This window comes from Penicillium manginii, assembly GCF_028828005.1.
Source record: "Penicillium manginii strain IBT 31320 chromosome Unknown utg000004l:1.0-7231830.0:1.0-7236170.0, whole genome shotgun sequence".
NCBI lineage: Eukaryota > Fungi > Ascomycota > Eurotiomycetes > Eurotiales > Aspergillaceae > Penicillium > Penicillium manginii.
In genome coordinates this window covers 6074183-6099029 of record NW_026643105.1, presented here as the reverse complement: position 1 = coordinate 6099029, position 24847 = coordinate 6074183, and the positions used below count along the sequence as shown (strand labels likewise).

At 50.1% G+C, this 24847-nt stretch overlaps 10 protein-coding genes across 10 annotated transcripts; 7 read left to right on the top strand and 3 right to left on the bottom strand.

Moving 5' to 3' along the window:
* Positions 1-435: 435 nt before the first annotated feature.
* Positions 436-2178, top strand: N7533_005976 (coatomer subunit delta; the record flags this gene model as incomplete). The annotated part of the gene is made up of 4 exons (XM_057102626.1): positions 436-438; positions 511-954; positions 1008-1204; positions 1275-2178. The coding sequence occupies 4 exons, from the start codon at positions 436-438 to the stop codon at positions 2176-2178; spliced, it is 1548 nt and encodes a 515-aa protein (XP_056962256.1).
* Positions 2179-3567: 1389 nt separating this feature from the next.
* On the top strand, positions 3568-6534 carry N7533_005975 (CeGAL family transcription factor; the record flags this gene model as incomplete). Its single annotated transcript, XM_057102625.1, has 6 exons — positions 3568-3663; positions 3735-3991; positions 4055-4166; positions 4220-4654; positions 4725-4987; positions 5052-6534. 6 exons carry the CDS (start codon positions 3568-3570, stop codon positions 6532-6534), a joined length of 2646 nt encoding a protein of 881 aa, XP_056962255.1.
* A 653-nt stretch (positions 6535-7187) lies between these two features.
* On the bottom strand, positions 7188-8856 carry N7533_005974 (uncharacterized protein; the record flags this gene model as incomplete). The annotated part of the gene is made up of 2 exons (XM_057102624.1): positions 7188-7909; positions 7980-8856. 2 exons carry the CDS (start codon positions 8854-8856, stop codon positions 7188-7190), a joined length of 1599 nt encoding a protein of 532 aa, XP_056962254.1.
* Positions 8857-9529: 673 nt separating this feature from the next.
* On the bottom strand, positions 9530-10756 carry N7533_005973 (uncharacterized protein; the record flags this gene model as incomplete). The annotated part of the gene is made up of 1 exon (XM_057102623.1): positions 9530-10756. One exon carries the CDS (start codon positions 10754-10756, stop codon positions 9530-9532), a length of 1227 nt encoding a protein of 408 aa, XP_056962253.1.
* Positions 10757-12117: 1361 nt separating this feature from the next.
* N7533_005972 (fatty acid alpha-hydroxylase) lies at positions 12118-13372 on the top strand (the record flags this gene model as incomplete). Its single annotated transcript, XM_057102622.1, has 3 exons — positions 12118-12845; positions 12904-13152; positions 13219-13372. The coding sequence occupies 3 exons, from the start codon at positions 12118-12120 to the stop codon at positions 13370-13372; spliced, it is 1131 nt and encodes a 376-aa protein (XP_056962252.1).
* Positions 13373-14048: 676 nt separating this feature from the next.
* On the top strand, positions 14049-15924 carry N7533_005971 (putative RNA splicing factor (Pad-1); the record flags this gene model as incomplete). Its single annotated transcript, XM_057102621.1, has 4 exons — positions 14049-14707; positions 14765-15073; positions 15129-15605; positions 15666-15924. 4 exons carry the CDS (start codon positions 14049-14051, stop codon positions 15922-15924), a joined length of 1704 nt encoding a protein of 567 aa, XP_056962251.1.
* Positions 15925-16475: 551 nt separating this feature from the next.
* ptcA (type 2C protein phosphatase PTC6) lies at positions 16476-18306 on the top strand (the record flags this gene model as incomplete). Its single annotated transcript, XM_057102620.1, has 2 exons — positions 16476-16593; positions 16724-18306. The coding sequence occupies 2 exons, from the start codon at positions 16476-16478 to the stop codon at positions 18304-18306; spliced, it is 1701 nt and encodes a 566-aa protein (XP_056962250.1).
* A 792-nt stretch (positions 18307-19098) lies between these two features.
* Positions 19099-20164, top strand: N7533_005969 (CDP-diacylglycerol--inositol 3-phosphatidyltransferase; the record flags this gene model as incomplete). Its single annotated transcript, XM_057102619.1, has 3 exons — positions 19099-19285; positions 19353-19729; positions 19799-20164. 3 exons carry the CDS (start codon positions 19099-19101, stop codon positions 20162-20164), a joined length of 930 nt encoding a protein of 309 aa, XP_056962249.1.
* Positions 20165-20968: 804 nt separating this feature from the next.
* leu2A (3-isopropylmalate dehydrogenase LEU2) lies at positions 20969-22414 on the top strand (the record flags this gene model as incomplete). The annotated part of the gene is made up of 6 exons (XM_057102618.1): positions 20969-21019; positions 21120-21140; positions 21208-21273; positions 21329-21424; positions 21492-22119; positions 22182-22414. 6 exons carry the CDS (start codon positions 20969-20971, stop codon positions 22412-22414), a joined length of 1095 nt encoding a protein of 364 aa, XP_056962248.1.
* Positions 22415-22740: 326 nt separating this feature from the next.
* N7533_005967 (anaphase promoting complex subunit DOC1) lies at positions 22741-24130 on the bottom strand (the record flags this gene model as incomplete). Its single annotated transcript, XM_057102617.1, has 2 exons — positions 22741-23594; positions 23659-24130. The coding sequence occupies 2 exons, from the start codon at positions 24128-24130 to the stop codon at positions 22741-22743; spliced, it is 1326 nt and encodes a 441-aa protein (XP_056962247.1).
* Between the last annotated feature and the right edge of the window lie 717 nt (positions 24131-24847).

Below are 24847 nucleotides of genomic sequence, written 5' to 3'. Positions count from 1 at the left end.
AGTCGATTTCAAGGGACGTGTAAGGTTTGCGAGGGGTGGCGTTTCGGGGGGATTTATGGATGTGAGGCGTAAAGGGAACAGGGGAAGTGATCGGCGAACCTTTCACATTTAGATAATCTAAGTATCTAGATGGCGAGATCACGGTGAAACCCTCTGGGTGAAGTGGGAGGTCGAGGTGTGGAAATGAAAGAGAAGTGAAGAAAGAAAAGATTGGTCCTTTCCCTCCAAAAGCCGGACTAAGCGAAAAAGGGAGGGGGTGCACGGGCCAGGCCGAAGAGAACAGAGTAGCGTAGCTGCCCGCAACTTGTCCGTCAACATCACCAAGGGGCTTTCCATCAAGGCTGCGCTTAGTCCACAGAGAGAAAGATAACTGATATAACTACACGCTTGATATCCGTTCAACTCACTGTTCTTTGATATCTACTTTTCTTCGCAATGGTAGGATCGAACGCCCCTGTTTGACACGTTATTCATGGAGGCCCCATACTAACACTCGCCTTTCCACAACAGGTCGTTCTTGCAGCATCGATATGCACTCGGGGAGGCAAAGCGGTCCTCTCGCGCCAATTCCGTGAGATCTCCCGCTCGCGAATTGAGGCCCTTCTGGCTTCTTTCCCCAAGCTTGCGGATTCGGGGACTCAGCACACCACCGTCGAGCAGGATAATGTTCGATTCGTCTACCAGCCATTGGACGAGCTCTACATCGTCTTGATCACCAACCGTCAATCGAACATCCTACAAGATATTGACAGTCTTCACCTTTTTGCTCAAGTCACCAGTAGCATCTGCAAGAGTCTGGACGAACGGGAGATCCTGCGCAATGCCTTCGAGCTGCTGAGCGCATTCGATGAATTGGTGACACAAGGCTATCGGGAGAACCTTTCACTCGCTCAGATCAAGACATTCCTTGAAATGGAGAGTCACGAGGAGAGAATCCAAGAGATTATCGAGCGGGTATGTCTTGAGACCGACTGCGGGGCTACTTCAGTGCTAACCTATCTGAACAGAACAAAGAGCTGGAGGCTAGCGAAGAGCGCAAGAGGAAGGCCAAGCAATTGGAAATGCAGCGCAAAGAGGCTGCTCGCACAGGTCGCGCGGCTGCCCCAAGGGCGCCAAACTACCCCGTCTACACACCTCCCACACGCCCCGCCGTGCCTGACACATACGATTCCTACGAGGCAGAAAAGAAGAAGACATTTGCCAAGTACGTCAACCCTGGATGCAGCTTTGTCTTTGAACACTACGTACGGTTTTTAACATGCAAACTTTTTTAGGCCTCTCCCATCTCGCGGCAAGGGTATGCAGCTGGGCAAGAAATCCAAGGCAACCGACATCTACGAGAAGGTCCGAGGTGATATGGGCCCTGAAGTCGAGGAGTCCAGCCCATTGGTGGGCTCAGATATTTCGACGCCCGTGCCAGAAGTCCCTTCTGCTCGCGCATCTCTCGCCGTGGACCGAGAGCCAGTCAATATTACTATTGCCGAAACCATTTCCGCCACGCTCACCCGAGAAGGTGCCTTGAAGTCATTCGAAGTCAAGGGTGATCTTCAACTCCGCATCACCGACCCATCTTTCACAAAGCTCCGTCTTGATCTTAAAGCCAACCCAACTCATGGTGCCCAGTTCCGGACCCATCCCAATGTCGACAAGGCCCTATTCACTAGCTCCTCCACCATTCAACTGAAGGATACCTCTAAAAGATTCCCTGCAAACAATGCAATTGGTGTTCTGCGATGGCGTGTTGCTAGCTCGGCTGATAACGCTGATGTTCTCCCCATCACTTTCACAGTATGGGTGAACAAGGGCTCTGACTCTACGACCGTGACGGTTGAATACGAGCTCACCGGCTCGGACAGTCTGCAAGACGTCGTTGTCACTATTCCTTACGGTGAAACCGAGCCTGCCGTTTCTAGCTTTGATGCTGTTTACGAAGTCTCGGGTGATAGCCTTGACTGGAACCTTGGTGCGGTCGACGAAGCGAACCCCTCCGGCAGTTTTGAATTCGAATCTACCGACGCTGATGAAGACGTCTTCTTCCCTATGAGCGTTCGCTTTACCAAGTCTCAGCCTTTCGTCGATGTTGACGTCCTTGATGTCGCCCTTCTGGAGATGGAAGGGGAAAGTACTGCCTACTCCAAGGATGTTCGCAGCGTTGCGGAGAACTTCCTTATCCAGTGATCCAAGAGTCGGATTGTATAGAGTTTGTTACTTAATGATGTTCGGACAGTGGCCCTTTTCTCCCCTGGCACCTTTGCTTTCAAGACCGTGTTCTAAGCCCCTTGTTATCTGATTGCCTTTTCACGTCCTTTTCCGGGACCGTGTCTCTAACCTTACACAAAATTGACACAAAATGACTAGACCTTACCATGACTTAATGCGCCTTTGCCTGGTAATTCAACTACCCTTTCACAATGTCTGACATGAGAAGTGAATGCCTGGTCGTGATGCCGATTCTAATCATCCGCGCGTAATCTGTCTGCCCTTGGTCACGACGTCAGAATTATAGACTTCCGACACGACTTCAGTATGTAAGCGGTCAAAAGAGACATAGTAGCGCCGGCATTAACAAGCATGGCTTGTAAGTTCTGTCAAGCTTTTCGTACCTCACTCCCCATCCATGGTTGTCAATCCTTTGGCTACTTAAAGTAACCAGGGACATCCGCTTATTGTGCGCCACCACTTCCTAGCGTCATCTTTACATTGCACCGCAGGCCTAGGCCACTATACTCATTGTCTAGCTTTGGATATGGGGCACGTTATCAAAAACCGGTCTTGGCAGATTGAGTTTTTTTCCGGTTTAGGGTACTGCTAACATCGGAGAGTCCGATTCCCAGTCCTCGGTCTCCCCAGAATGAACAATCCCTCTTGTTTAGGCGGTTTCAGAGCCTATAACCTGTCGGTTCGAACAGCCGAAGCAGCAGCCGCACAAAGGATCTGATCTTGCGGGTTTTTATGAATGGGTATGGGCATTGTTTGGGTGCGACCAAGCGGATTCTAATGCAGCGCCGTCGATATGTGGTTGATGGCAAATTGAAACATTCAATCAGATGTGTAGAAGAGGAAATTCCCTCACCGAAAGACGCCAAATTTGCCCCAACAACCTCTGGAGCTCCAAGAGGCGAATTCTTTTTGTAGAGAGACTAGGCTTGAAGTTCATCCTGGTGGCCATTTTCCCAAAGGCTTGTCACTTCTCTTTCGGTGTATTGTCATTGCCGGATACCTGCCGGACAGGATTTAGGTTACCATGCGTGTGATGACCCAAACATTTTGTATATTGAGTTGCTGGTTCTTGGTTACTGGTTTCTTCGCACGCAATGTTCCACCTTTTTCATAGGCCAAGTCCTTAAATGCCATAAACCTCCGGTATTCCTTCTTTTCGTCTCATTCCATCTTGGTTTTGTTAAACACTGATGATCGAATCATCGGGTTTGAACAAAGCACCATAGAGTACTGAAGGTAATTCAAACAATCACGCAGACGGCTCAAGATCCATGATGAATGTTCACTAATTGACATCAATCCATTTGAAGACTTGTTCAAGAGAAAATCTATCATACACATCCAGCCATGAGCAGTATCCACTTTCCATCATGGACCGAACAACAGAGCTTGTTCAAATTATCATGTGCCGATGCAGAAACATGCAGTCAGTTATCCAGTGTGGTATGAATGCGATCTCACCATTAAAAGTTGAACTTGAATTGTACATGATTCATCTGATATACACCTCGCAGGAAAACTCCATGCCATCTCTTCAGAGGACCGAGTCTGAACTAGGTGCCAAGAAAATGGCCATTCCACGTCTTGCTGAAGGTGCCGAGTCTGCATTCCCCTCTCCAGGAAGATTTCATCGCCGTCACGTACGCCGAGCATGCGAGTCCTGCCGACAAAGAAAGACAAAGTGCACTGGAGACAAGTCTGGATGCCGGAATTGCCGAGAGGCTGGCATTATCTGCTGCTATACTGATGGAAAAAGAGAGAAGTCGAAACGGTGAGGCCTTGACCCTTGATATACAATTTATTCGAATATTGACTCAAATCTGAAAATCGAAAGCCAATTAGCAAGCCTGTCTGCAAAGGTACAGGCGTACGAAGATGTCATCACTAAGCTGAGCAATCGATTTGGTGTCTCCGACGAACAACTCGTGAACATCGCCCTTGCAGTGGTATGGAACCTGACTCATCTCCACTAAAAGAAATCATCTCTGAGTTAGAATAGGACTCCGCTTCTGATTTAGCATTGGACAGTGACCCCAATGCTACTGGAGAGAGGACGTTGAATTCTGAACCATCTCCTTCACATCCCTCCTCTGATGCACCTCTCGATCTTGTCGACCATACAAACGAGGACTTCAATAGAGATGAAGTAGCTCGCTCGACTGGATTTATGGGTAAAAGCTCTGAGATCACTTGGCTTCAAAGACTTAGCAAGGAAGTCAATAGTGAGACCGAGGAGTGGCCATGTTATAATTCGAACGCAGATGACGAGAATGCTTTGCCTTCTCCTTCGCTAACTACGCTAACTCCCCGTCCCGAAAATACGAGTGAATCACTGGTTGCATCCTTGAATTACTACCTTGACGATTTGGAAATTCCCAACGCCGATAAAGTTGATTCCAGCGTCGTGCCCCCGAAAAGAAACGGCAACAAAATTGTTAAACTCCTATCTGACTTCAGTTCATCCATCTTTTCCTATTATTGGGATCTCCACATTTGTTTCCCAGTTCCAGGCCTACTTCAGCCAGCCATCTTTAAAGCCTGGGAGTAAATGGCTGGCCATTCTCAATCTCATTTTTGCAATAGCTGCAAAGCATGGACAATTGGCAAACACAGGCTTGAATGACGAAGAGGATGGCCACCAGGTTTACTTTTCGCGGGCCAGAATGCTTAGCCTGGAGGATCAGTTGTTACATCACCCCGATCTCCAGCAACTGCAGGTTGAAGGACTTACCTGCTTCTATATGATCTCTTCCGGCCACATCAACAGGTACGTCAACTCTTGAGCTTTCGATTTTCTCTGGAACAGTTGCTCATATAGCCATTCTCACTAGGGCCTGGAAGCTTTCTGGAAGTGCAGTCCGAGGTGCATTGGCTCTTGGTCTCCACCTTCGCAATGTCGGATCATGTACTTCAAATACCTCGAAAGAGATCAGATACCGTGTGTGGTGGTCGCTGTATACGGTTGAGCATCTTCTGACTATCATGACCGGTCGACCATCTTGTATCGTCGACAGTTCTTGCACCACACCCCTTCCTGTGCCATTTGATGAAAGCGACTTTCAGAAAGACGAAGTATCCATTTTAATCAGTACTGCCGGAAGAAGCACATGCGGCCCTCTGGAGCAGATGACCTTGAAAAATAGCACCGGGAGACTCGATTCAGCTGCTGATTCAGACACGACCGATGAATGCAATGATTCTGATACTAAAATTAGTCGAGCTGAATACCTGAAGAGTCTTGCACCATGCATGTCACTATACTTTCTGCAATTGACGTCGCTCACAACCATCGCCAAACGAATGACCGTCAAGCTTTACAGTCCGGAGGCATTGCAAGCCCCGTGGGCAAGCACTGAGTTCATAATTAAAAGCTTGATGCTCGATATTGATTCTTGGTTCATGAATCTGCCACCATCCTACGACTTTACCTCTACGCAGACTTCGCAGTGCCCTCTTGGACAAAGAATGGGGCTTGCTTTTCTCTTCTACAGCACGAAGATTGGCATTACACGCCCATGTCTGTGTCGACTTGATGCCTCGCATTCAGATGGCGATCGAACCTATGAGTTCTGCAGCAAGACGGCTGCGGAGTGTATCGAGTCAGCATGCCACATGTTGACGTTGTTCCCGGATTCTCCAGATGCCGCGCTCCTGCATCGGATCTCCCCGTGGTGGTGTACACTCCACTATCTCATGCAATCCACTACCGTGTTACTGTTAGAGCTTGCATTTCAAGCCCAACATGTTCCCGAAAAGGCAGCAATGGTCTCCAAAGCGGCCAAAAAAGCACTTGACTGGCTACACACCCTTTCTAAAACAAATGCCGCATGCGAGCGCGCATGGAGACTATGTGATGGATTTTTACGCCGCCTTGAACCTCAGTTCTGCATCAATATCTCTGAGCTATCTGAAAATGAGGAATCATCTGTCTCTTCCCTCCTCGATGCCCCAGAGCTCGACGAGACCCCACTCGTCGCGGATGATTCCGTTATGGATCAAATTTCGCTCAATCCGTCCGCTATACTGCCTTCGACGAATGCAATCGACACCATCGCTGCAGATATGGACTCCATCGCTTGCTCACCGATGGATCATTCAGGCACCCCACTCGGGATGTCGGCGCCTTACAAAATAGAGCCTCCGGACTTAATGGACCCATTCATTAAGCCTGATAATTTAAGCTCCAGTCGAAGCTCTTATGATGACTACTTCCCTTATGATCCAGCGACTGGCCAGATTACCGGCTCCTTTTTCCCAACGGGACCAAATATGGATCTTGATTTGGGCTACTTCTGGGGTGACCCTATATGTTGAGAGCAACCCGTGGCCATTGGACACAAAAGTATCATTTGAATGAAGAATAGATGCTTGAGGAGGAATGTTTTTAATATCAAGCTAGATAGAGAAACATCAGAATGTCACCTCATATGCTCGGTTTGTTTGTTTTGAGATTGATACAAGTAGTTTCCAAGGTTGGCCGATCGAATCATAGACCAAAAAATGTCATAGATTAATCCAAGGCAGGGAGTAATCCTTTATCGCTACTTAGCTATCTGAATCAACGTCACTTGTACTATTATTCCAATCCTCAACTAACAGCTGATTGCGTTGGTACTATTGTCGCAACTCGCTTTCTGCTTCTAATAACCTCTGTGGCCTTCTTCTAGTTGCAATTCTATTCACACAGTTCACTTTACTCTAAAATTGCAGTCCAAGCTCTATCTCATCTCTCCCCCGCACTCCATGTGCATGTATCGTGTCCCGGATTTTGGATATCCTAGTCCATAAAACCGGTACCTCTGGATTCATCGGAACAGAACCTTAAAGAATTCCAGGGTCCAGGTCCAGACCGGTCTTACTTTTCAAATACTTTCGTCATAGCAAATCGCGGTTATCATGACGTGGTATCAAGCATTTGAGACTGAAACTGGCGAGGCCCGCATAATCGCGATGTGCTTGATCACAGACTATGCTTCCCATTTATACTTTGCCGCAGTAAACATAAAGCGTGCTTGATCTTCGGGGGAGATAAAGTGTTTCAGCGGACCATAGGATGGTATGTCGATTTTGGTGATTTTTGCAAAGCGTATTTCGATCGTGTGGTCCTTGGGCCCCCCTTTCCCGGACCATGCACTCACCATCCGGGTTTCAGGTGATTCCCACAAGCTTGCTTGAATTCCGAGTAAACCTCGACTGTCGGCGGTGAATTTCTCGATGCCGTCTAAGATCGGCAGGATCCGACGCCGAATACCACAACCGACATGGTTGGTGTCAATTTGATAGTCGGGGTATTGTTTTAGCCCAGCTATGACCTGGTTTATCGCAAACTGGGGCTCTTCGAGGTCACCGTCTTCCTTCGAGCCGTTATATTGTTCGTATAATTCTTCATCGGAATCCTCGATGTTAAAGTTAGGATCGACAAGCGTCGATCCCAAAAATATGGTCTTCGTTCGTAGTGCAAAAAAACGTGTCATTTGGCCAAGATGAAAGATGTCGCACTGCGCACCGTTGTCGAGTCCATTCCGACACTGCAGCTCGGGATTTCGAAAACTTGAAGAAAATGCCACACCTGCCGTACTTGGCTTCGGACTTGGCCCATCTCTTTCAAGTCCGCCATAAGCACGAAGAAAGTGAGCTTGTAGATCAGTTAGTGTGTTCATAACACACTGTCGCCTGTGATATATTTCCTCTGCGGCATTCATTTGTTAGTACTAAGTCCGAGTTGGTTCTTGGTCAACAATAATTGAGATAAAACATACCTTCAAGGCCATTAGGTAGATATTTCCAACTCAGATAACCATCTGACGACGGTCTTTCTGGTCCTTGCTGCCAGTATCTTGACCCTACTAGAATCAGGGCATGCGTCATCGCTTTCAAGATATCATTTAAGCCAAGAGATGCAGAAATGAAGATCATTTCTCGGATGCGTCTTTCCTTTAACTTCAACATATCAAAAGTGAAGACTTTCGTGCTGACTCCAGTTGATTTCGACTTGCCACCGCCTCTATACTGAGCTGTCTGCAAAGCCTTATAAACAGGACTTGTAGAATTGAACCATTCAGATATGTCAATCAACTTGGCAATAATGGAAGATGATTGTGCTGTCAAGCCGTCGTAGAAGATATGCTGTGCTTCTGTGTCCGAAGAATCGAGGCACAGAATCTTGAGGAACAGCTGTATCGCCTCAACACCGCATAGTTCTAACTTTGTGCTGCAAGGAATCTCCACAATAGGCAATTTGGCGAGTGACGAGACGCCCGAATTGCTCGAAGAGCTATGTGGCGCACCGTCTATCAGGGCTTGCCTCTGCTGCGCAAGTAGTCTTCCTTCCATAAACTTTTCAGAGTCCAACATCGCTCCGAAGTAAGGACTTCCAGCCATGAGTTGTTCGCTAGAAACCTGCCAGTAATGCTTTGTCTCAGGTGAGGTCGTAGCGTATTGAAGAATAATATCGCCATTGGGCGATATCACACTTGGCGCAGTTGGTGTGCTCTCGGAAACAAGGATGGCATCTTTGGCACGCAAACGTTGGCGTGTTGGAAGAGCTCTCGGCACTGATATAGTACTTTCATTTTCCAAATTGCCGCCCTCTTGGCCTCCCTTTGAGGTCGGCAACGGTGGGTAATCAGAAGGCATGTTGTTGCAAAATGTTTATGCCAAACCCCGCGATGACGGAAAATCCTCGGATGCACATGTAGAGAGAGGAGGTTGTGTTCCAGTACTAGTAGTGATAGGATGAATATATAGTGTCACCTCCGGCAACCTCCTGGCTTCGTAGTCCAGCTCTCGAACTATTTAATTTCAAGTTTGTTAATCGGTCTTGAAAAGGAAATTGAAGCAGCCTTAAGAGTCCGTTGCGATGGTTGAAGACCTGCCCGATGCAAAAAAAAAATTCCAGTATAAAGATGCAGCGTGTCAGGGTAAATGACAGGCGATTGTCTCTTAAACAAACAGGCAAAATAATATAATCATGAGAAAGTTGTAAAGTTCCAAGTTGCTCACAGTTGATCCTGGATATTTGTGACTAAGCGTTTCTCGATAAAAGCAAATTTGGAAGGCGGTGGACCTCGGTTTTATAGGTAGTACATGGCCTTAGACCTTTTGGTGAAAAGCTTCAAGTTTGGAATCAAGAAGTTGTTGAGAAGTGGACTTGTACCGAATACATGACGATGGTTTTATATCTTCAGAATCTCTATTTGACATGAAATATGTTTATATACAAGTTTTCACTTAATAGCGTGTCCAGGAGGGGTATTTAGGTAGTAGTTGCTGTTTGAGAACAAGAACGACTGCTCTGCAGTGTTCACAATCAAGGCAGTATGACAACAGGACACTGAAGGACAGTGGGGCCCTTGGGGATATTCGTAGGTTTTTGATTCACTTCGTTTTCTTTGCGATTCGCCTCACGTCGTTTCAATGCCCTGCCGATGATATATTCCAATTTTGCGACACTCCGAGGTTGTCGCTCGGGCGAAGATTCGGCTTGAATGGCATGCACGGGATCCGTGTCAAATGCATATGCATATTCAGGAGGTACCAGTGAGAACAAGCCAATGGAGTGGTTTCGCTCCAAGTAGGGCGAGTAAGCCTGGAGATCGCGCGCCATCTCTTCCGACATCTCTCCCCCCTCCGGAATGGCTAACTCGATCAAGTTGTCTCCATGGTAGTCGCAGAATAATGGTTCGCTCGTGATCAAGCCAGCCACAAAATCTTGGTTGGCACAAGCTGCCGCTATTGTGCCTTGTCGGAATTCCAATGTGAATACCATGTCTACGTCACTTGGAAGACAGATTGCCATACCCCGATTTAGAATCGGTGGAGCTGGGAGACCGTCATCCGTCTCAACATGAGGTTGCTGGGTGACACTTTCAGTGACGGAAATGGTGGATGACTTCCTCAGTGCGGAGCCCAGATCCGTGGCGAACTCATGCCAGCCATTTTCCTTTGGTGAAATTGAGGATGTTTCCTCTTGTTCGAGAGAGTCGCGGCTCTCTGCGACCGAAATTTCGGTTTCAATGGTCTTGACGGTGGTCGCGACAGCTTCCCGAGCTGCCTTCCGCAGAGTTGGGAGCAAGACGTCCTGTTCTTGTTCGTCCAATGCAACTCCAGGAGCCCAAGCAGTCGCCAAATTAGCCCAGCTTGCGGGCTTGTAGATTCCGTTTACATATCTCCCTTTGGCGAGGTCGGCGATGGTCTTCCGTGTTGCCAAGTTCGACCGCCCGCGGCCCATGAGATTGACGGTAGAATTCAGGATACGGCTGCCTTCCCACAGGAGGAACCCATGTTTCTTAGCAGCGTAGATCAATTGGTCAATGACCTCGTCAGACCAATCGTCGATCACATCCGCTTGAACTTTGAGAACGGCGATGTGAGGGCCAATTTCGGAGACAAGGCGGAATAAAGTTGCAGAGTCGGTGACGGTGTGGGAAGTCAAGACAGCCACTGGTTGCCCGAAGGGGAGGCCCTTCTTGGCCTCGGTCAGCTTCTGGATATAGTCCAAAATCGGGTTGATAGGTGCATCATCTACAGTCGACATCGTGGGATGCAAAGAGGAATGCTGTGAGATGTAAGGGAGAACTTGAATGGAGAAAACAAGTGCAAGTCGCCTTGTGATGAAAGTGTCGGGAGCACCAGCGGGGCGGGTGTGGTGCACTAGAGACGAACTAGCGTGATGCTAATGCCTGACAATTTTCAGGAGAAGCGAAAGAATGGAAAAAAAAATGTCTTGTTTTCTCGACGTCGCTTGAGAGATTACCGCGAACGGAGAGTGTCCCAACATGATGCGTGCATTTCTGCCCGGTGGAGACTCGACGAATGAAAAGTTGGCCTCCTGTTTTCTTTTTCTTTCAAGAGTGCCAGTGTTTGATTATTTGTCCTTTCTCGTGTACCAATAAACACTGGGCCGTTGGGTTGGCAATCCTATCGAATGAGAGAAAAGATATTCTCTATTGGACCTGATAGGACCAATGGATTCGAAGAGTTGAGCAAGTTCGGTGGCAGGGTCCACCTGTTGTGTGTTGGCGTCCCGCATCATCTGGGGCCACGGAGTAAGAATTCAACAACGGGGAAAAGGTTATGAAACAATTTAGGTGCCGTCCAGGTTTCATGAACATGAGGGTTTCCCATGTTATATAGGTATTGGTAGACTGGGTTAGTGTTGTTGCTAGACCTAGCCACACTTGCAGGGATAAAGTACACTACGGTACACTCCGGTACACTCCGGTGCAGTATTGATAGTCTATACTACCCTGGACCCTAGAGTGTAGTCTTCTAGATGGAGTTCATGGTTGAATTAGAGATCTATTATGGAGTATACTCCGTAGTATGGTGAATATAGTTCAAAGTACAAAGTGCAAAAGTACCAAGTAACCCGGAGAGTACAAGGGTCTGCCAAGAGTGGATTCTCTAGATATTGAAATTGACTCCGTATCCGTAACTCCGTAACTCCGTAACAATACAGCCGCAATACAGCCACATTCACATTCGCCTGCTTCCGAGGAACTATGTATGTACCATGTGGTGTTCTTTACTCTCCAGTAAACTCTTAGGATCAGTGGCCTGATCTCCAATCTTACGATTCAAATAAATCCAGTAAGGTTGAGCACAAGCCCATCCCATATTCCATATTTTGCCCAATTGTGTTGTTTTTGTTCCGGGGCGGAAACTTCACATGTCACGCCACGCCCTCCCCTGAATAATTAATAATAATTTATCCAAGCCCTGTTCCGCCGCCCTCCGCCCTCCACGATCAACTTCTCGATCCCTCAACGCCGCATCCACCTCCGCTCACATCCCTCTCCTCTTTCGCGACTTTCTTTTCTACGCGCCCCAACCACCTATTTTCGTTCTTGATTGATCGTTCGCCCTCGACAGCAAACAAGAGAAGAAGAAGAAAAAATGCCCGGTCGAGTTCTACCGACCTTCACGGCCGCGGAGGTTGCATCGCATAACAACGCCAAATCCTGCTATATCGCGATTGGTCGGAACGTCTACGATGTCACTGACTTCGTTCAAGATCACCCCGGTGGTGGTGATCTGATCCTGGATTACGCTGGCAAAGACGTGGAGGAGATCATGAAGGATGAATTTTCTCACGAACATTCCGACGCCGCATACGAGATTCTCGAAGACTACCAAATCGGCTTTCTCTCCTCAGGAGTAGGCGCCTCGGGCAAAGCGACCTCCACTGCCGTGGATGCCGGGGTCTCGGACTCTGGTCCCGTCTACAACACCACTGGCATGTCGAAGGAGGAGGATCTGTCGGTTGAGACAAATTTCAGCCAGGATTTCAAGACGCACAAGTTTTTGGATCTCAGCAAGCCTCTTTTCCCACAACTCTGGTACAGCAACTTCTCCAAAGAGTTCTATCTGGAGCAGATTCACCGACCCCGCCACTACAAGGGTGGTGAGTCCGCGCCCCTCTTTGGAAACTTTCTAGAGCCCCTCAGCAAGACCGCTTGGTATGTTGTACCCATTATCTGGCTGCCACTGGTCGCCTATGGTACAACGGTTGGCGCAGCAGGACTCGGTAACCCCTCCGCTGCTGCTGCCTACTGGGTTGGAGGTGCGTTCCTCTGGACACTGATCGAGTATCTGATGCACCGCTTCCTCTTCCACGTCGATAAGTAGGTTCCATTCCCCTTGTTTCCCCTCGGCGTATCACTTGCTGACTTGATTTTGTAGCTGGCTCCCCGACAACCGCGTTGGTCTGACCCTCCATTTCCTGCTCCACGGTATCCACCACTACCTTCCAATGGACAAGTATAGACTGGTCATGCCACCCACGCTGTTCATCCTCCTAGCAGCCCCATTTTGGAAGCTGGCCCACGCTGTCTTCTTTTACAACTGGTTCGCGGCTGTGCAGGTATACTGCGGCGGTGTCTTCGGATACGTCTGCTACGATCTGACCCATTACTTCCTCCACCATCGCAAGTGAGTTTACCCTTGGATCACCACCGCCACTAGATCGTCCTATGTTTGATACTAATTTCTATCTAGTCTTCCTCTGTACTACAAGGAACTGAAGAAGTACCATCTCCAGCACCATTACGCTGATTTCGAAAACGGTTTCGGTGTCACTAGCCGATTCTGGGATCGTATCTTCGGTACTGAACTTGAGGCCCCTGCTGCTAAGGGCAGCAAGGCTCAGTAAACCGACTAGCTTGACCTTCGGTTTACTAGTTCATTCTTCATGATTTGACGTCGAGTCTTACCTTGGGCAACTGACTCAGGTTGCCGGGAGATTGTACATGTTTTATTATTCAACGCCGGGATTTGGGAGTTCCGGCTCATGTGTTTACGGGGTTTCATGCATAGGAGACTTGAGTTGGCATTACCTACATCGCCAACTGGAAGTCGGATTTCCACCACATCACTTATCAGTGTACATCAAGTATTAATCATAATCAAAATACGAACAAAACACTCGCTTATGAGATTAGTTTATTGAATACGGGCCAATAAAGACATCCCCCCTACCAAATCTATTACATTAACTATCTATACGGATCTACACCTGAGTTGTAGGCATGTTGCCCCTGCTGTATGTGGCAACGGTGAATAAAAGTTAGATTTGAGTCACGTGATCATAAATTAGACTCATGTGATATCCAGCACGCTGGGAACAGATCCTCCTACCCACACCTCATCTACGACTCTGATCAGCGTGGCAACACAAACAGACAAAACAGGGCTCATATTCTGAGAATAAGGGTTAGAAAGTCTTTTTGTCCCCGGATTTCGCTATCTGACCGAGTCACAAGTGACTATTATCTCATTACCCCCGACCATCATCTCCACCGCGTTTGGCCACAGGCAGACTTTCCACAATGTCCGGACTCGACGTAGAGGCTCTTCTTGAGTCAACAGCTGCTGCCCCGGCCGATACAACCACCAATACAGACGACCGCGATGACCAATCTCGGGCCGACACGCAAGAGCGCCCTGATCGTGATCGTTCCCGTGACAGACGCCGACGCCGAGACCGCAGCCGTGATCGTCGCCGGGACCGAGATGCCGATGGCGATGAGGACATGAAAAGCCCTCGAAGCGAACATGGCAGTGCTAACGGAAGCCATAGAAGCCGGAGAAGGAGCAGAAGCCGCGAGAGTGATCGACGCCGCCCTCGCCGGGACCGCGGCGGTGACGACTACCGCTCCAGCGGTGACTTCTACCGTGGCGGAGGACGCGCCCGCAGTCGTTCTCGCTCACCTGATGACCGCCATTACCGCCCCTCGCGACGGGAGCGTGATGAAGAACGACGCCGGGGTGGTGGCCGTGACCGTGAAGGTCGCCGCCCTAGCCCCAGCCGCCGGGATACTAGCAAATCCCCAGAGCTCAACGAGGATGAGCGAGACAAGCGAACTATCTTTGTGCAACAACTCGCCGCTCGTTTGAGAACCAAAGAGCTGATGGCCTTTTTCGAAAAGGTTGGCCCTGTCAAGGAGGCCCAAATCGTCAAGGACCGCGTTAGCGGACGATCCAAGGGGTATGTCTTGATCTCTCTTCCTACAAACTTTCTCGTTCTCAACTAACAATCTCTTAGTGTTGGATATGTTGAATTCAAGAGTGAAGATTCCGTGCCCGCTGCGATCCAACTTACCGGTCAAAAGCTTCTAGGCATTCCTATCATCGCCCAGTTGACCGAGGCGGAGAAGAACCGTCAAGCTCGTAACCCAGATGCCAGTTCTGGACCCTCGCACTCCGCTCCTTTTCATAGACTCTATGTGGGTAATGTTCATTTCAGCATCACTGAAAGTGATCTCCAGAATGTCTTCGAACCGTTTGGCGAACTCGAATTTGTCCAATTGCAGAAGGATGAGACCGGCCGCAGTAAGGGTTACGCATTTGTGCAGTAAGTAGTCGCTACCAACCGGCTTCAATGTCCAACTTCACTAACTTCAATATAGGTTCCGGGATCCTAACCAAGCACGTGATGCCTTGGAAAAGATGAATGGATTTGATCTTGCTGGTCGAGCTATTCGGGTTGGCCTTGGCAACGATAAGTTCACCCCCGATTCGAACTCGAACCGATTGCAGAGCACTTCTGCAAGCCAACCGAATTTCCAGGGCTCTTCATTCTCCGGCCATGGCGGTCGCGGCGTTCAAGCCGGAGGCTCGAACAACTTCGACCGTGCTGGTGGCAGGGAAAACGAAAAGTCTGGCGGCGCCAGTGCGCTCGACGACACAGACGTTGCGGGTGTGAATTTCAACAACTATAGTAGGGACGCGTTGATGAGGAAACTTGCACGTACAGATGACCCCGAGCCTTCTGCCGATGAGCAGCAGAAGGTACTTCGACCCAAGACCGAGACGAAACCATTGCCCGTGAATGTCAACATGGCGAGCCGATGCGTGATGCTTCGTGACATGTTTGACCCCGCCGAGTAAGCTGATTCTTTCCCCGCGCTAGATTCGTATTACCAATTATTAACATATCATTCCAGAGAGGAGGGTGACGCCTGGGTCAAGGAACTGGAGGACGACGTTCGCCAAGAGTGCGAAGAAAAATATGGCCATGTTGTTCACATCTCGGTAGATCCGAACTCTCAAGGCGACATTTATCTGAAGTTCGACCGTGTCCAAGGCGGAGAGAACGCCATCAAGGGCCTCAATGGCCGTTTCTTTGGTGGCAAGCAGATTACCGCACAGCCTGTCGTGGACGCTGTCTATAGCAGTCTCTTCACCCGGACCAAGGCCATCTAATGGCCACTCACCACTGTGGGTTTTGTGACATACTCTAACTTGGCACTTTCTCAAGCAGTTTCCCTTGACGTCTTGTCTCTAGGCTCTCCGGATGATTCTGCTGGTAGGTGCCGATCCTCACCTCGTGTGTTTTTTTTTTCTCTTCTTAATTTTGTTCTTCTCTCATCTGGCCATCGCGGTGAGCCATGCTACTCGAATGATCTTGTCTTTAGGAGCACGCTTTGAAATTCAAAAAGGACCTGGAGGGCGTTTGAAAGGATTCATCAACCATGCCCCGTCTTTGTCATCGCCACGGGAAAGTCAGTTCACACAAATCTGTCAATTTCGCTTCCTGTAGATCCTCCCCTCCCATACGATTATGAAAATTGCAATGCATGATGTATTTCTATATCATAAAGATCATCGTATCCAGAACGAATCTTCGTAAAAAACACAATCTTTCTCATCTGATTGCACGGAAGCACCTGCTCGATCTATAAAGGATCTGCCGGAAGCTGATGCCTTATCTGCCGAAGCTCGGGCCAGCGAAATGTGTCCCCCCCACGCCCCGAATGCTACATCCCATCCCTCCTACACCATCCCAATCTCTCACAATCGATGGGCCATTCATGATTGTCACATCAGCGAGGCGAGTAACAGGCCGGGTCGGGACCTTGGCCAGCGGTTACAGTATGTAAAATCTTCTTACTTCCCAAGGGGTGCCGCTATCTCCGGGGATCTCTCGAAAAATCATCCTTACGGCGAACTTGCCGCCCTCCGCCTGGGTGAACATTTAGCTAACAGGCATGCTATTCAACAGGCTTTACCCGCCTTCGAAGATGTCGAACAATTAGCTCCGATGCCGCGTCTCCCGATGACCGGCCATCGCTCAAGAAGCGCCCGCAGTTCCGCGACTACTTCGTTACCTATCTACCATCATCATCACTACACCCGGACCCTCGGGGACCGACCTCTCCCTTTCACAAACTCCCTCGTTCAGCATCTATACCACATACCGGCGAAACCCCGCACTCCCCGACCTCGTTCCAGCAACTGGTGGGACGAGAAACGACCGTGGTTCGAATCCCGTTGCGAAGCGCGAAGCACCATTACGGTGCCGTCACTGCCCGCGGTACCCGACCGGCCAACGAAGATACATATCAAGCCGGCGTCATTGATGTACCTGCATTTGCGAAACGTCCTCCAGCATCCCTGACTATCAAGCGCTCCCAAAGTCCCGCACGCGAGTCCCGCGGGGCGCAGACCGCCACGGGCGACCCTCAAGTCTTCTACTTTGGCATCTTCGACGGCCATGGCGGGTCGGAGTGCAGTACATTTTTAAAAGAAAACCTTCACGAATATATACAAGACACCGCCGCGGAATTCGAAGTGAGCTCGATCCTTCGAAGCAAACAGTTGCAGATAGGCGGGGCCGATTCGTTGCCGGTTTTACAGGCGGGAAATCGCCAGCGCATCGGAGACCTTGAGAAGAATCTTGTACAGAATTGGAGACGCTTAGTTGGTGGCTACTTTAAGCGATTCAAGCCAGCAACCTTTTCCTACTATGGATCCGAAAGCGACGTGGACGCGGAGACTGCGCCCGACGGGAAAGTCTCCATTGAGGAAATCTTAGAATTTGCATTTTTGCGTGCCGATCTCGACTTCGTGAAAGCGCAAGCTGCCAAGCGAGATGACGATCTTGTTCTAGCTGAAAAGCCTCTGAACGAGGACGAGATTCTCCACAGCCCGAGCTTGACAAGAACTCCCAAGATTGGCGGCCGCTCGCGATTTAAGGGCGGTAGTACTGGAACTACTGCCATGATCTCGACACCCTCGCCAACTCCCTTTTGGCATCCCGCTGCCCCGTCGAGTCTCATTGTCTCCCATGTTGGCGACACAAGAGCCTTACTGTGTTCGACCGACACCGGCGAAGCTATACCTGTTACTTCCAACCACCACCCATCGTCACCTATCGAGGCGGCACGACTCCGCCGCTATGCTACGACCTTTGTCACCGATTCCTTCGGCGAAGAGCGCATGAGTGGACTCGCAAATACACGCGCATTTGGAGATGTCCAGTCGAAGCGTATTGGCGTATCCGCCGAGCCAGAGATCAATCGGGTCGAGATGGGCGCCGCTGAATTCTCGTTCCTGGTCATGATGTCGGATGGTGTTAGCGGCACACTCCTGGATCAAGAGATCGTGGATATCATCAAAGAGGCCAAGACCCCCGAGCAAGGTGCCCGTGACGTGGTGGGTTTCGCTAGTGAGGTCAGTCGGGATGGAGACAATGCCACTTGTCTTGTTGTTCGGCTTGGCGGGTGGGAACGGCGACAAGAGGGGGGGCGTGGGAAGCTTGGGAACGAAGGAGTCTCGCGAGTGGCGACGTCAGGATGCCACTGATCCGCGCAGGTCACGGACGTGAGACAATCTCCAATCTCCTAGATATCTTTCAAGCGTTACTGTCTGTATATAGTTGTTTAGGCTCTTTATGGGCTCATTTGCACATATTAATTTCTTCTATACCACATTTTTACACATATCATTCAACTGACATTGTTATTTTCTTCATTTTCCTCTTGATCTCTTTAGGTTGTACAGTAGTACTACTAGTAGAACCCTTTAATTAACGGGGACTCGGAAGACGGAGTACGAGTACGGAGTAAAATGGACGCGGGAAGAGAAAAGGCCGGTGGATTCGGCCGCGTGGGGAAAGCTTCCCAAAGTTCCGAGCGACCCGTAAACATTCTTTCTGCACAGGGGCTTTTCACTCATCCTTTTCCTTTCCCTGTCTACCTTTCTACCCCTTCGTGGTCTTGATCCCTCATCTTCCCCGGACCTAACTTATCCGTTTCTCTCACGCTCTCTTCTTTATCTACCTCACCTACAAACACTTTCCAGATTCTACTCTGAATCCGAATCCGAATCCCATAGGAACACGCCGCGCGCCTCAGCTTATCACCCTTCCTTATCTATCGCCCGACGAATTTTCTCCTTTATCCCCCCCCCCCCCTAATCTCTCTCAAGTGCCGCCTTATTTCCCTTGAGCTGCGCTTGAAACTACCGCTTCCAACCTTATCATTCTTATCACATCAAGGCTTCGTTTCGAACCGGGTCACTGAAGTCAACCCGCGGACCGTGTCGCGTTGTCATCTTGATCACCCAACCCAATAACACCTCTACATCCACATCACAATGAGCGCCCGCACACGTCGACAAAAGGCGGCCCTTGCTGTCGAAGGAAACGAGAGTGAGGAGTCAGCAAATGGCAATGGCACCGCATCTACACCCTCTAAGAGGGCGCCCTCCAAGAAGCGGAGTAGATCGAAGCTGAACGAGGAACCCAAGGAGAACATCTTCCTCTTTGCTCCCAACCTTATCGGTAGGCGAACATTCACAGCTCTATTGAAATGACCGGACACCATTATTTATCTAACGTATCTTCTCAGGATACTCTCGAATCGTTCTCGCCATTGCCTCCCTCTACTACATGCCCCTCCACCCACGCACATGCTCTCTTCTTTACAGCGTGTCATGTTTGTTAGATGCGCTGGATGGATATGCTGCGCGATACTTCAACCAATCTACTACATTCGGCGCAGTGCTGGACATGGTGACTGATCGTTGCACTACTGCTTGTCTGTTGGTGTTCCTGAGCTCTGCGTGGCCTCGTTGGGCCATCGTCTTCCAGAGCCTGATCTGCCTGGACATGGCCAGTCACTATATGCACATGTACGCCACTCTCAGCATGGGCGGCTCGAACATGAGCCACAAGAAGATCGATTCCGAGCGAAGCTGGATTCTCTACCAGTACTACCACAGCAAGGTACGGCATACATCGCATGATTTGAGGGGTACCTCCTGCTTACGCTAACCTGCTTGTTCTCAATTGTAGACTGTTCTGTTCATCTGCTGCGGAGCTAACGAACTGTTTTTCATTGGTCTTTACCTCCTCTCCTTCTCCTCGCCTGTGCTGTCGCCCTCGCTGCTCCAGCCCGTCCCGGATGCGCAGCCTTCCTCCGCGCAGCCCGGTACGCCTGCCAACCCCGCGCTGAGCAGCCTCTTTGCCAGCCCCTGGAGTGCTGGTGCACTCGAGATGGCTCGTGCGAACAAGGTTGACAGCACCTTCCCATGGATCATCACCCTGGTCTCGCTGCCGATCATGGCTTTCAAGCAGTATGTCAACGTCGTTCAGATGGTGAATGCCAGCAAGTGGCTCGCAGAGGGAGATCTTGAAGCCCGACGTGCCAACAAGAAATAAGTACCACGCCATGAACAACTGCACAAGTAGTCTTTTGGCTAGCCGAGGACTGGTTGGGATCATTTTCTTTCGTCTTTTATTTTGCCCCCTTCCGGGTCATGCATGTCTTTGGAGCTATGGTCTGATTTTGGGGACCGGCTGGCTGACAGTGTCGAAGTTGTTGCCGGGATTCCCGTGGAGAGATTGGTTTGGTGGTTCGAATCCTATCGACGAGCGTTTTTGGGCGGAATAGGACTGCCCCATCGGAATGGGCTTGGCTGGGTTGGTTTCAGGAACGAACCTTTTGTACAGTACACACGGAGCTGTGTCTTTCATTCTTCTTATTTACACCTGCTTCACTTCTCGTCTTCCCCCTTTGACCCCCGTCTTCTTTGAAATTTTCTCCCTCTCTCGTTTGATATTCTTAACGTTTTGATCATAAATCATTTAATGCATGCCAACACCTTTTTGCCCGCCGAGGTACATAGAATACAGAGCATGCTACGAACTACCAGTAGCGGCATACACGGAACCGGGGAGATCGGAGAACCCGATGACCTCAATCAGCCGCTAGTAGCCGCATAGGATGAGTGCCAGTGACTCAGGTGGAGATTCAAGCGTAGTGACGCGGTTCTGCACCAGCGAAAGTATCCCCGTTGCACGGCGTCAATTTTCTTTGCGGCGCAGTTAAGTGGGTTGCTCGGCGCCGATCTCGGAGTCGGCGGGGTCGACTTCACCCGCATCCCACCTTTTTTAAAGCTCCCCCTTGAGAACCAATTGAGTGTCTTCCGATTTCCATTCTTCTTGCTTTTGTCCAATTTCATAATGTCTTCCTTCAATATCGTTGTCTTGGGTGGTGACCACTGTGGTCCTGAGGTACGTTGCTTCATCTATTCTTCACATATTCTCCCCAGACCGTTCCCCGGGTTCCGCGGGTCTTGTTTGAATCATAGCTAACACCGAATCAAAAACATAGGTTACTAAGGAGGCCATCAAGGTGAGCGAGATTACTAGCTCAGAGCTGGATTGGGATAAATATAACCTAACATTCTTCTGCTATAAAGGTCCTCCGTGTGATTGAGAAGAACCGTGATGTTACCTTCAACCTGCAGGACAAGCTGTTCGGTGGTGTGAGTACTCCCCCAAGGATAGCCTTCAAGACCCCAAACTAACACCGATTCATAGGCCTCCATCGACGACAACGGATCTCCCCTGACCGAGGATACCCTTGAGGCTGCTAAGAACGCCGACGCTGTGCTTCTGGGTGCCATTGGCGGACCGGTACGTTCGACACTTCGCTCAAAACAATTTCACAGGATGGCAGGCTCACTAGGAATGATGACAACAGAAATGGGGTACCGGCGCCGTCCGTCCCGAGCAGGGTCTCCTGCGCCTCCGTAAGGAGATGGGCACCTTCGGTAACCTGCGTCCCTGCAACTTCGCCGCGCCCTCGCTGGTCGAGAGCTCCCCATTGAAGGCGGAGATCTGCCGCGGTGTCGACTTCAACATCATCCGTGAGCTGACTGGCGGTATCTACTTCGGTGACCGCAAGGAGGACGACGGCTCCGGCTTCGCCATGGACACCGAGCCCTACTCTCGCGCTGAGATTGAGCGCATCACCCGCCTGGCTGGTAACCTGGCTCTGCAGCACAACCCCCCTCTCCCCGTGTGGAGTTTGGACAAGGCCAACGTTTTGGCTACTAGCCGTCTGTGGCGCAAGGTCGTCACCGAGGTCATGGCCAATGAGTTCCCCCAGGTCCAGATCGGTCACCACCTGATCGACTCCGCTGCCATGCTCATGATCAAGGACCCCCGCAAGCTCAACGGTATTGTTGTCACCAGCAACCTCTTCGGTGATATCATTTCCGACGAAGCTAGTGTCATCCCCGGATCTCTGGGTCTACTGCCCAGTGCCAGTCTGAGCGGTGTTCCTGATGGCAAGAGCCGTGTCAACGGTATCTACGAGCCTATCCACGGTAAGTCATAACCTCTCTTTACATTGTGTCTTGAAACACTCCTAATTAGAACACCAAAACAGGCTCCGCTCCCGACATTGCCGGAAAGGGCATCGTCAACCCCGTTGCCACTATCCTCTCCGTCGCCATGATGATGCAGTACTCCTTCAACATGTTCGCCGAGGCTCGCATCATCGAGAAGGCTGTCAGCAACGTTATCGAGGCCGGTGTTCGCACTGGTGATATTGGCGGCAAGGCCACCACCGTCGAGGTCGGTGACGCCGTCGTTGCTGAGCTGGAGAAGCTCCTCAAGTAAACGCCGCCGCTTCAGTGAGCCGTGTGGTTTTATATATGAGACATGACTAGTGTAGAAGACCAAAATTGAATACCCTTTGGAATTTTTAATCCTCAAATATCCTTTCCTCGACTTGAACGTAGCTGGATTTTCCAGGCTTTGGTTTGAGCATTCAGTTCACTAAAATAAAGTCATAACCTAGCCTCTGACGACGCCTAGAGGGTATCTCGCGAAGTCGCTTAAACTCCAAATGCGATGTGGGAACACAAATACAGAAAAGCCTGACAGACCGTAAAACATACACCTGATAACCAACGCTATGCAAACATCCGGCATAAATAAAACAACTACCTGATCACCGGCTCGCCCATCCAATCCGGCTCGTCGAGTCCAGAAGCAGCCATAAGACTACTCGGATCAACACCTCCGCCTTCTGCGTGTGAATGTGGGAGTGCATCACCTCCCCGAAGCGATTGTCGGGCACTGTGTCGACGATGCCGACCATCCGCCGAAGCAGACGGAGCAGCCACCATGCGTCGGCGGGTATCATCGCATGCAAAGACCTGAAACCCACGCACATGGGTATCCTTTCCATTCTGATGATTCTCCATCACGCGCATCTGAATGACCATGGCTTTCAGTACATTACCCGTATAAGGGTCATCGAGGGATGCCTGGCGGTCTGCGTCTTGACTGGCTGACTCCTCATCTTCCGCATCACGGGCATCACTATCGTCTTCTTGTGCTGTGGGGTTCTTTTGGGAACCCGAGGATTGTGCCTGGCGCTGCGCACTCTTCGAACGCCGTTTCCGCTGCACCGTCTCCTCACGGACCCAACCCCCATTCCGACCGCCGACACCTTCCAAGGGAACATTTACCCAGCCGCAGGGTCCGTCTCCTTCCCAAGTGGCGAATTCGACAAGGTCGTTCCCACCCATCCCGGCTAAGAATATCATTTTCGTAGGCGTGTAGCTCTCGTCTAGTTCAAAGTCGAGATATACCCGAATGCGTACGACGGCGACCAACTTGAAGAAGTGCAGTGTGAGCGTATGTGGCTGCGGTCCGTCGGATTGCCAGTATTGCATTGGTGAAGGGTGACGGAGGGCCGAGACGCCGCAGCCGGGTTTGGAGGTGGAGACGGTCCAGGATGCGAGAGAGGAGATCTCGCGAAGGTTGGGAGGTAATGGCGATGGCGATTTCTCTGTTTCTTGGATGTTAGTTGAGGGCATGTATAGGTGTAGGTGTAGGTGTAGCGTAAGACGGACCTCGATCGTGCATCTCTTCGTCAATATCTTCGTCCTCTAGTTGCTCTTCCAGCCCATCGTCGACCTCTTCGCCATACAACTCCGACTCATCGATATCTTCCTCAGGTTCCATATCATCTGGCCCATGATCGAAATAACCGAAATGTTCTTCTTCTTCTTCTTCCTCCTCCTCCTCCTCCTCCTCTACCTCCTCTTCTTCTGGAGGCGGTGGCGGCGGTTGGGGTGGAGGCTGATGCTGATGTCTTCCACGCGCAAAAATAGAAAATGGGTTGTGACTCGGAGGGGCCATCACGACTGCTGGCTCTGGTGTGAGACCATCGGGGCCAGAGGATGGTGGGTGTCGATGGGTTGGATTGGAGGGGGTGTGCCGGGAGGGAGGTGTTTGGAATTGAGCCCGCAGGCTCCCCGGGCCGTCGGAGCCTTGATTCGCAAGGAGATCGTGGGGGTTTGGTTGCCGGCGCAAGTGAGGCATTGTGGTGAAGCAAGGGGATCTTTTGGCGCGGGATTGATTGTTTTGCGACGCGGGGAGCTTGATTGTCGATTACCACTTATGGTTAGCGCCAATTGGAGCTAGTCTTTTATACTTTGGACTTCAAGTTGGGCCATTATTACTACTAGTAGCCTCTAGACTGGGAGAATAGGGGAATCCTTAAGTGAATCAAGTGTTTGACATAAGTTTAAGATCTGTCACGCCGTAGTTCGATGCTGTCGCTTTTATCCATAGCCATCCTAGGATGGCGTTGTCCATGCTGATAGGTATCGACCCACGAAACTTTCATGTATGATGACTTATCTCTCAAGCTTTGCGATTTTGCTGGTTCAATAATCGTCGGGGATAATATGGAGCACTATGTGGAGGAAGAGGACAGATATCGTATAATGCCAGGGTCGCCTCGGTCTTTCAAGACTGATTTATTTGCTTTAGGGTGTCTGATCTACGAGATAGAAAGTGGTGCCCGCCCATACGACGCCGTTGATGCTGAAGAGGTTGCCAGGCTATATGCTGGCAAAAGTTTCCCAAATTTAAATGGCTTGAGATACCACGAGCTTATTTATAAGTCCTAGTCCTCTGCATACACAACAACTAGTCAGCTTCAAGGGGATTTTCTTCGTCAGAAAGAGTCTCATTCTGAATTAATCCCTGTCTCAATTCCCTCTGGACGTCCTCTTGTGATGTCAATTCTTTGTA